This window comes from Anarrhichthys ocellatus, unplaced genomic scaffold (assembly GCF_004355925.1).
Source record: "Anarrhichthys ocellatus isolate YVR2014 unplaced genomic scaffold, GSC_Weel_1.0 scaffold6, whole genome shotgun sequence".
NCBI classification, from domain to species: Eukaryota; Metazoa; Chordata; class Actinopteri; order Perciformes; family Anarhichadidae; genus Anarrhichthys; species Anarrhichthys ocellatus.
Window position 1 is genome coordinate 5170806 of NW_022280036.1, and position 11365 is coordinate 5182170.

Here is an 11365-nt window from a genome sequence, read left to right on the forward strand (position 1 = left end):
GGGGACGCCGGGCGAGAGGATAGAGACATGCTGTACGTGTGTGTGTGTCTGTGTGTGTGTGTGTAGGCTCTCCCTCACTGGGGGAAGGGAGTTTCTATCAGTGAAGGATTTTTTCGTGCATGCTCCGAGGATTTGATCTTTGGGGATTCAGCGTGGTGTGTGTGTGTGTGTTGTTGGAGGTAGCAGAGTAAATTAATATGTCCCAAGTGAATAGGTGCATTGGGAAGGCGTTGTTATTTTATGGACACAGGGTGGCTGTGAAAGCGCTGTCTATTTCTCTGTTTACCTCTTGCTGCCTCTCTTTTCTTTCATTCAAAAAGGTGTACTCCATGAAAATAATAATTGGTCATTAATGAGGCTCATAATGGATGATGGATGACTTACACATCAACTACCCGATCACATTAGAACCACATTTGTTGGTCTTTTGCTCATGTGTCCTTTAACATTAATTAAAAGTGGTAGTCTTTTATTTAGACAGCCCACTTGCTCTTCGAATGACCTTTGATCTTTTCAATATTAGAGGGGAAAGCAGCAAGAGAGAGCTAATTTAACTATTTTATCCGTTAAATAGACGTAAAAATACTGAAAGCTCACAAACACTTGTTTCTGAAATTTGTATTAGTTTAGTTAGAAATGGTTTAACACATCACACAAAGGGTGTCGGGGCATACTGCTGTAATGAAAAAAGCTATTTGGTTCAGACAGATTAGTGACCAGCTCAGTTATCTACAGTATCGCAGACCAACATGTGTATGTTAAAGTACACATGAGCCAGAAGTATCATGTGGCCATCTTAACTCCACGTTGAACACAGAAATGTATTAATATTTTAGTGTTTAGGTTTGTGTTACAGTATAGCATGAGATGGCGTCTTAAAGGGAGTAGGAAATGTGTAAGTTGGAGGCTATATGTACATGTCGATAGATAGATAGTGTCAGTCAAGCCAGTTTTCTGTCCATGCAAGCCTTGTTGCCCCACCACGACAAACACACACACACACACACACACACACACACACACACACACACCATGACTCTCTGTCTTTCCCTATATCTCCCTCCACTGATGGCCTGTTAAATAGAATCTAATTAGCTACTGAGCCGACAACATAGCCCAGAGACACCAGTTATAAATCAGCTGTGTGTGTGTGTGTGTGTGTGTGTGAAAGTGTTTATAGTTGTGTGGAAGGGAGAGGAAAACAAAGCAACAGCATGTTAGTAGCTGGGCTATCTGTGACCTGTGCTGCATTCTAACAAGAGAGAGACACATGAATGGACCGAGGGGAAGCGAGGCAAGGATGGGTGAAGGGATCAATACGTAAAAGGACGGCTGAATGGATGGTGGGATGGGTGGAGAAGAAGGCAAAGGATGAAAGGATAAAAAATAACAAGGGGGAGAGGAATAAAATAGAGGGAAGGATAAGGGGATGATTGTTGAGTGAGAGGGATTTAGAATAGAAATAATAGGTAAGTGAAAGATAGAGGAGAGAGGAGGAATGAATGAAGGTAATGGAGGAAGGGGAGGGGATGGAGGGGACAGTGGAAGAGCTGATGGGCAGAGAGATGAAGAGGATGGATGGAAAACAAGCACCCTTCACTTTAGGGTTGGACTGGAATAGATCCACTTGACCAAATCCCAGGCCACTTGTCATTAAACGCTACCAATTAGCTGGCGTTTGTGTGTGTGTGTCTACCATGCTTGAATTGTGCCATAGATTACACCAGTCAGGGTGAGAGAACATAATAATAGAGTAATAGCACACATACACACATATGAATATAAACATGTTACGAAATTGATGTGGCTGATGGATTTGAAGGATCTATTATAAAAACAATCACAAAACAGATACTGTTGCCCGAGGAGCAAGTGGGAATCTCCAGCAGCAGAGTAACCGTGCATGAATCCATCACAGTCGTGTCTCATCCTATAAGCACCAGCACTGCAGCAGTTGCAGCAGCCTGTAGTTTTCATTGTTACATAGAAATCAAAAGTAGATTTTAATTCAAGCACATCTTTCTGAAACTTCTTGAGCCTTTTTATGACATATAAAAAATGCCACAATTTTAACTAACGCCAGTATAATTTTTAAGATACGGTGAATTCCTGCACCTTATGTATCTTCATGCTACATGGGAGGGTCTGAGCATTCAAGTTACACAATAAGAAAACCTGTAATCGCTTTTGATTGCATTTGATGCAATATGTATGGAAGCATAGCTGGCACACAATGAAAATCCAATTAGTGGTCTTCTTGTGGAGCTTTGTTTCAAACAGTATGTGCATCCACACACACACATCCACAGTCACAAACACACACCTACACAGATTCACACTCACAAATCTCCTGGGAGAGCTAGTCAAATGGTGAAACACTTCGTCGTTCTCCGGGTCACTGAATCCACATCTCCTCCCTTCTCCTCTTCCCTCCTCTTGCACTGTCCCTCCCTCACTCTCTCTCTCCCTCTCGCTGACTCCCCCCTCCCCCACCCCCTCACTTTCATTTCTGTAACCTGGTGCAGTTAATTGAAAGCCAATGGTGTGAGAATATGGCTCTTTGAGTGTTTCAGGGTGCAAGGTCTTCTCTCTATCTCACTCTCTTTATAATCAAAGAAATATATGTGAGGATAGATTAAAGCAGAACGGAGCAGAAAATTACCGCCAGAGCAGTTTTAGAGGTCTTCTATTTCATCATATCGTCAATACTGCTCCTGCGTGTAACTCAGTTTGTCAGCAAATCTGCTTGTTTGAATTATGGCTTCATAAATTGTATGAAAGGAATTATATTGACACATACACGAATATTTTTTACTAATGACAATAAATCATGCTGAATTACTGCCTGCAGATTTACTGTAACTGGGTTTCCTGCAAGATCACTCTCACTTAACTGCTCTTCCTCTCGCTGCACAGCCATGGTCAATGTGGCCAATGCCTTTGTCAAAAGGAAAATAATGTATTATTAGCTATGCATCCATAGACCTTATTATCTATATATCATTAACTGCTCAGCCTGTTCTAATCCTTCCAGACTAATGGTCACACTACTAACGTTAAACTTCAAGAGGTTTAACTTTTAAAATGGCTGCCTTTTTTAAACGGTTTGAACAAAATAGTCAAGTTCTCTGAAGAAGGTTAAGTGACAGACAACCAATTGAGTTTAATGATGCTGCTGAATTTCTTTCTTTCCTGAAGTTCTTTCACTTCAGTTGATCCTGTAAAACTGTCTACCAGGTGTTGCATACTTCCTAACTGTTGTACCTTTGTGTCTTATATTATTTGGCCCTATTACTTCATTATTTGGCCAGCAAATTTTTCTCAACGGTGTAGAAATCCGAGTTTCTCTGCCATCATGACTTTTTAGCTAGCTAGCGAACAATGTACACAATAAACTTGATTTACTAAACAGAACATTTTTACGTATATATGCAACAGAGCTCTGCTTAATTTTAAGTCCATAGTCATGTAAGACCTACTTTTGCAAAACTCCGATTAGAACTAATCTTAGGATAAATTAATCATTGCTGCTGCAACCCAGCATAAGTTAAAGTAGAGAAGATAATCAATGAAATGTGTTTAAAGTATCAAAAGTAAAAGAACTTGTGAACACTGATGCATCAACTCTTAAGTAGCATTTGACTCCAAACTATCAGTTTGAGGTGAAGCTAGTTTCAACTTCTTCATGTAAAGTTAGTTTAGTCCAGTGGTTCCCAACCTGTGTCAGGCCCTTCAAAGGGTCACATTGTAAGTCTGAGGAGTAGTGAGATGATACATGGGAGACAACAAAAAAAAACACCAAAGTTTTGATACACAAATCTATTTTCACTTTACGAACTTTTTTTGGGAGGAGATATTGGAGTTTTACCATGCTGGGCCTCCACCAGTAATTAAAAACAAATATAAAGTTTAGAGAGGAAATGTCTTGCAGATCTGAAATATAACAGAGGGCTTTGACTAGACGCTGCTTTGCAACAGGTCACAAGCTTTAAACATTGGAAACACCCAGTTTAATCCTAAACAATCATTGTATTTTGTATCTCTATTCAAAAAAAATGTAAATCTTAAACTCAAAGTAACATAGTAATGTAGAGGAGTAAAGCACACAATATTTCCCTCTGAATTGTGTTGAAATAGAAGTATTAAGTAGCATTAAATTGAAATACTCAAGTAAAATACTTGAGTGAACGTACTTAGTTTTTTCCTTTCACTGGTGTTTGGTAATAACTGTCTCATGTTGACTATTTCTTTCATTTAGGTTGAAGCAGAAATTCAGTCTGTTATATGGATATGCAGTGTTTCTGCAGGGGAAGAAAGAAAGAGAGATAAAAAAATGGAGGAAAAGTTATACACTAGAGATGATGTGAAGTACCGTTGTGCTGAGGAAGGCAGACAGGAAGAAATTGCTGTGTTGAAGTAAGAAATGAGGAAGGAGACAGAAGCGAGATTTAGATGTTGAAGTTAAAAGGAGAGACAGCGAATAAGGAGAATCTGAGGGCAGAATAGATGGAGTATAAATATAATTTCTGGTGGCTCCTTTTGAGCTGAATGCTGCAGGGAATTGAGCAGCAAGAAAGCAAATGAACCACTCATCCAGATGTTGCTACATATGTAAACAGCAGTGTGTGCATGAGTATGCATGTGTGTGTATGTGCATCTGTGTGTTAAAGGGTGTGTAATCGAGCTCTATTCTGCAATTAGCATATTTGCCAATTGCCATGGCGGTACTGTGGCAAACTATGGGAGGATGTAATTATAGACCCATGTGTGCATGCAAATGCGCCACCATCCATCTTGTCCTTCCTCATCTCCTTTTACTTCTTTATTTAAACTACTGAGTGTGTGCAGTATTGTTTTTACGGTTATAAAGTGTAGTGTATTGTTTTAATCAATTTGATTGATGGACTGGCTTCTCTCCTTTCCTCTTTCCTCTCTCAGAGCTGCACAAAAGTTGAACTTAGCATCCAAGAAGAAGAAGAAGACCGCGGCAGTCATGGCCCCAGTGACATCATCCTCACCGTCATGTGAGCCCCCTCTGTTCCCCACCAACTTTAGCTCCGCCCTGTTGATGGCCCCTCCCCCGGCTCCACCCTGCCTTCTCCGTGCAGCCAACAAAATCAAAGATACCCCTGGGCTTGGAAAGGTAAAGGAAATATACTTCCTCAAAGTCTTCCTTAAAATATATAGTTCGTCTTTATTTTTGATTAGACTGTCCAAAACACGGTTATGTGTATGGACTGGTTTGTTCATAATGCGGAATGAATATTCATTTACTTATATTTTTATATCTTTGGTAGGTGACATAATGCGATTTATATCATATCACAAGTTGACAGTTTAATGTTTGACATTAAATACATTTTTTTTAAATTGTGTCAGACACATTTAGTTTGTTATGATGAGGAATTCACAAGAAGTCAAGCATTTTATTTCATTAAAAAAAACTTAATTTGTTTCAGTTCATTTGTTAGTTTTATTAGCGTAGCTTTTATTCATTTGTCGTTTGTGTATTGAGGTTTTTATTTTTTGTTGCCTTATTAGATATAGATCAATTTCGTGGGGTATGAAGGTATTGTTACTATCACAAAAAAGTGTTGATTTAGATTATTAATTTTATTCAAACTATTTGTAAGGGTTTCAGTGTCAGTACTTGGTGATTTGGTTTTATTCACTGGTAAGTTTTAAAACATTGATTTATAATTACAGTAGTATTTCATCATGACCTTGGCTGGTTTGTCTAAATCAGGGGTATTCAATTAAAATTCAGCGAGGTCCATTTAGAGAGAATTTCCTCATGCAAAGGTCCGGAACATCACAATAATGCTTCATTAGCGCTATGATTTAGTCCCATAGATATTGAAGTAGCCAACAGTTGTATTAACATCTGTATGTAGTCAACAACTGACTATCAAATCAAATAAGGGAAGTTAAATTGAATAATATCTAAACAATATTTATAATTACAGATTTCAAATTGAACTGTATTAATTATAATACATACTATAATAAATAAATGTTATCCTCTCATTTCAAATAAAATACATGCTGGATAAAAAAACAATACACAATGGAAAGATTTTCAAAAATGTGGTTCTTAAATGAAAGTACTTAATTTTAGAAAAATTAATTGAACTGAATTGTCTTTGCACTGCAGCTTTAAATTCAGTTTATTCAGGTGTGAAGTGATATTATATTCTTATCTTAGCTTTATTCCGTCTCTGTTAACATCATTGTTGGACAGTGGATTAACGTATTGAGATTCTGATCATATTGGGCTCTTAGGTTTATTTTTGTGTTCCTAAATTTGGCTTTGAATGAGTACATTTGCTCAAAAGACTTTTCATCATCGTCACGGTCTCACGGAATATGAGACACACTGCTTTTGAACTGCTTGTGGGAATAATTAACATATAAGAGTCTGTCCATTCTTGGCTAAAGGCTCATAGTGAAGCTGTCCACATTTCTCTTTTTTGAGCACGTCAATAACTTCTCTGACTCACATACTTTTTCCGACAGTTGGGTCTGTGTGGGAATATCGCACTCGAGTCGAGGGCGACTCATATCGGAATACACATATTTGATTGGCCCAGTGAGATGGTTTACAACGCATAGAACCGCTGAACGAGTGCCGTAAAGGCTAGAAAAGCTGCGCCAGTTAAAATAGAAGTGCTCCGTGAAAATGTCATAATTCTCAATTATCTATCGGTTTTATAAGTCCAGGGTCCAGATACGACGACGTCTGGGTCCGGACTATAGTATTTAATTCCAATAAACTGATGTCGCTCATGTTTAGATGTTGAATCTGTTGACCCAAGGTCAGGATATCTGTAAATATTAGATATGACCACAAAATAAAATCAAAATTGGTTTCAACTTGTTTCTCAAACGCAAAGTTCGGTCTGATGAAGAAGTGACCCCTGGTCTAAATGTATGTACTAGTATTTGTGTGTGTGTGTGTGTGTGTGTGTCACCCCCTCTGTACCATACTGGAATGCAGGCTAATGGTTACCACGGTAACACATCTCAGGCTGACAAAAGTCATCTGTCACCATTGCCAACGGTTGATGGGACGCGCTTGTGTGTGGATGTTGTGGATGTGAGGGGGTTTCATGCTTCTCAAGTGTGTGCAATATTGATCGTCCATGTAATGAGTTTTTAGTGCCCCCTCCTCCACGGTTTGAGTGAGAGGCTCACTGACTCCGTGTTTGTGTGTGTCACTGCTAGAAAAAGAATGACAATGGAGGACAAAATCAAACAGAAATCAAACAGCCATGTGTCCATTACAGCACACAGAGAGGGAAAGGGATTCCACACGTCCTGTTGTGATTACGAGTATGAGTAAGAAAGAGAAGAGTGCATCACAGCTAGTTGTGCATGTTGTGTCTGTGAGCTCTGGTGTGTCTGTCCGTCCGTCTGTCTGTCTGTATGTACTTGCATGCATGTGTGACGATGTTGGACTGTTGACAGAAAGAGAGAGGGGCATGACATGCAACAAAGGCTTAAAACAACCAGGGAAGTTGCAGTTATTTGGCATGTGCTGTAACCATTCGGTCACCAGGGTACCTTTACTTAAGTAATGTACTTAAGTAGAATTTTGAGGTACTTCTACTACCTTTCCATTTTCTGCTTCTTTATACTTCCACACTTCTACAAGTCAGAGGCAAATATTAGGCTTAATTTATTTGATCATCTAGCTACTAGTTACTTTCCAGATTCTGATAAATAATAGAAAATATAATGAACAAATACATTTTGACATTATTATATCAGTGAGCCTTTATTGATCCCCAGGGGAAAATTCACAAGCTACCCAAAAGTATATCAAGTAGTTTATACAATGAAAGTATTTGAATACTTTGAAATTAACCCCACATTTATCAGCTACAGTGGACTAACTTTTGATGGAAATCCCACACAATCAGAATATTGTGGGATGTTGTCCATAGACTGTATATAAGAAGTGGATGTAGTCACCGTGTTGACACCCAGGTTTTTTTTTACTGTAATTTTGAAACCTTGAGTTCAGCATTTTGCACGTCGCCATCTTCGTTTTTGGCCGTCACCATCTTGGCTTTTTGCAACCAGAAGTTACACGAGAATGTGGAGCTAGGTACAATCGAACGCTGAATAAGACATTTTTAAGCAACTAAAGATGCGACAATTAACTTTCAAGAACAGAAAACACACTGTGAAAGGGATAAAGTTGTAAGAAGAAAACACAAACAACTCCAAGACAACACCATGTAGCGACCTGTCAATCACAAGGTATTCACGCTAAAAGCATATCCTGCTTTATTGTCTATTTTACTCTTAGTGGGACCAACATTTATTAAATGAACATCATGCTGTATTGAATAAGACTTGAAACTAGCGATTGAGACCATTAACTCATGTTTACAATGTTTACTGAGGTAATCCATCAAGTGAGAAGTAGGGTCATTTTTTCATAGACTTCCATACAATCAGACTTCTTTTTGCAACCAGAGGAGTCGCCCCCTGCTGGCTGAAAGAGAGAATGCATGTTTAAGGCACTTCCACATAGGTTTTCACTTTTTCCCTTTTCAGACCCGGAGGTTTCGCATATTTTCTGTCACTCGCCCGTGCCTGTTATCACACATACCATATTTTAGTTATTAACAAATATTCAAAATGTGTTATTTCTAACAATTGATTTACAGTCAAATCAATTGTTAAAGTTGTAAAGATAAAGCAGTCATTACACATAGACATGTGATTACAGCCATGTAGGTAGAAATGCTTTCACTTGAGAAACACTATCTAGTTCTAGTCTAGAAATCTCAGTCATATTTATTTGAGGCCTTTCATACTTTATTTGTCTTTTTTATGCAACTGATTATTTCATGTGTTGTGTTATTTTTTGCTGGATCCCTCTGAGTCTCTATCTCCGTCTCTGTCCATATGGAGGTGACAGATGTCCCCTCAGTTGTCAGGGAGACAGATTCACACTCTCATATTTACAAGCGCACTCACACACACAGCAGCCAAATTATACTGACATTATGGACCCCTACACTACAAGCCCATATACAGTATACATTATAAACCACATACACACAAACTGTCTTCACCGTCTGTCTGTCTCTCATTCTGGCTTCTGTTTCATCCCACTATGATCTTCTCGGGTCTTGTGATAGCAGTGATTAGCTTGTCTGGCCGGCCGTGCTGTGTACAAATGCCTGCTGCTACGACTGTTTAATTTCAACTGCCAAGCAGCCCCCTTTTCACAGTCATGTGGACATCTCACAGTAATCATTCTGGTGTGATCTGTGTTATGGTGGAGCTTTGATGAAGTCCAGTTGTTTTAGCTATACGTACCCACTTTGTGTTCCTGTTGCCCTGCTGGCAGACGGCTCCTTTCCGAAATCTATTAAACCACAACTTGTTTTTACACATCAGCTTTTGTACGGAACAAACTAAATATAATTTGTTAATTTTGGGATTTTTGACAGAGCTTAATGCAAAGCTTGGGGAAGCATTTTCTGGCCTTAACGTCTTGAATTCTGAATGGTAATTTTTTTAAATTGCCTATATTTAACTAGTGTTTCTGACATGTTATCCTTCGCTTGTGGCACCATCGCGTGCGCCTCCACAAAGAAGTCAAGTATTAAATGCACTACAGAGAAGCGACATTTGAATACCCTGTAAACAATTAAATGCTTATTTTTTTTAAGAACAGGTTGTCTTTGTAAAATGTTAAGAGTGGTTTTATCAGTGAATTATTTGTTGCAGTTATAACTGACAAGCTTAAAGCGCACGGACAGAAAGCACCGAATAACAAAAATTCGTAGGCGCTGGACCAAGCTCCCCAACAATGTGCGGAGACTTTGCGCACAACACGCAAGCCGTGGTGAGGTGATGATGACTTTCTTGCACGTGCACCATATAAACCAAGCTTTAGTTGGCTCTCATTGCTGTGGTTTGGAAAGAAATGGGGAATGAAATAAGGACAGGACATGTACCAAGGCATGAAATTATTCTGGTATTTGGAACATAACAAGCCTCTCCTGTGAAATCAATTGTAGCTTGCCAAGACCTAATCACACACACACGCACACACACACACACACACACACACACACACACACACGTGCATATGAGAAGAAAATGACTGTGGTGACATTTCTCAAGCAAAAATGTCACCTGCAGTGGGGGTCGGCTCCCTGCTGAAATGGCATTTGCACACATTCACACTCATACACACATGCACACAGGCTTGCATGCTCACCAATTTATAGGATTATAGTGTACAATGAAAGATGTCAAGGAAGCGGCAAAGCCCCTGGTAGAAGTGTGTACGATACATCCTGCAGAATACATGGGCTTGTCTGCCAGTGTGATGGGGGTTTAGTGTTCTCCCCAATGTTAATATGGCTGAAAACAGATTGAGACATCACACATTTAAAGCCAGGGGAAATCAACCTGCACAGGTCAGATGTACTGGTGTGTGTGTGTGTGTGTGTGTGTGTGTGTGTGTGTGTGTGTGTGTGTGTGTGTTAGAGAGAGAGAGAAAGAAACGGAGAGAGAGAATCAGCCTATAGAATGTATCCCTCATTGGACCTCTGAATGGCGTCTGTATCTCAAACTCCGTTATTTCTGTACACAGTGCTTCTCTACATGTGTTGTTGGTAAGCTCTGTTTCACTTTAATCAAATCAGCCAGCTGGGAGCCTTCCATTCAGACCCCTGCTGTGGGAGATTTGTATCAGTCGAGGAAGTTAAGCTGTGTATATATTATCACTTAGAAAACCAAATGCAGAGAAAACCAAATATAGCAGAGACTTCAAATGACACATTTTTGAAGCTGTCAGATGAAAACTAAAGATATGAAAAAATACTAAGGATGTCAACGATTGAATAAAAGCAATCCTTATCTGTAATTACCAAATACATCTTATTTTCTGATTGCTTTCTATGCATCTGTATCAGCTATAGGCTTCAGCAAAGTTTGCAAACCAAATCAGTGAGTGTCATTCAGCAGCAGTTGAGAGAGACTAATGTGTTATTGCATATACGTATATGACTGCTGAACTATGTTGTTATTATTTTTTCTCCCTGTCCAAACTGGAGTCACTGTCATTTAACTTTACAGAGAACATGCCTCTATGTCAGTCTGCCCGTCGGTCGGTCCACCACTGGTCCAGACAGATTCTCAATCTCAAATTCAATACTGTATCTCTACAACTATTGGATGCATTAATTAATGCATCATTCAATTTAGAACAGACATTTATGTTCCCTCAGGATTAATTGTAGTAACTCTGGTGATCTGATCCCTTGATTAAATCTAGCGCCATTATAAGTGTTTTGTTACAATTGTTAAGTCAGTATGTTATACGTTTTATTTT

At 39.1% G+C, this 11365-nt stretch overlaps 1 protein-coding gene across 2 annotated transcripts in view; it reads left to right on the forward strand.

Annotated features, from left to right (window-relative positions):
* The window catches only part of kif26ba (kinesin family member 26Ba), an 81535-nt gene that overhangs the window by 37833 nt on the left and 32337 nt on the right, over positions 1 to 11365 (forward strand). For both annotated transcript variants that reach the window (XM_031846019.1, XM_031846020.1), the window contains exon 5: positions 4939 to 5143. In XM_031846019.1, the coding sequence (XP_031701879.1) occupies positions 4939 to 5143 (205 nt within the window). The remainder of the gene's footprint in view (positions 1 to 4938; positions 5144 to 11365) is intronic.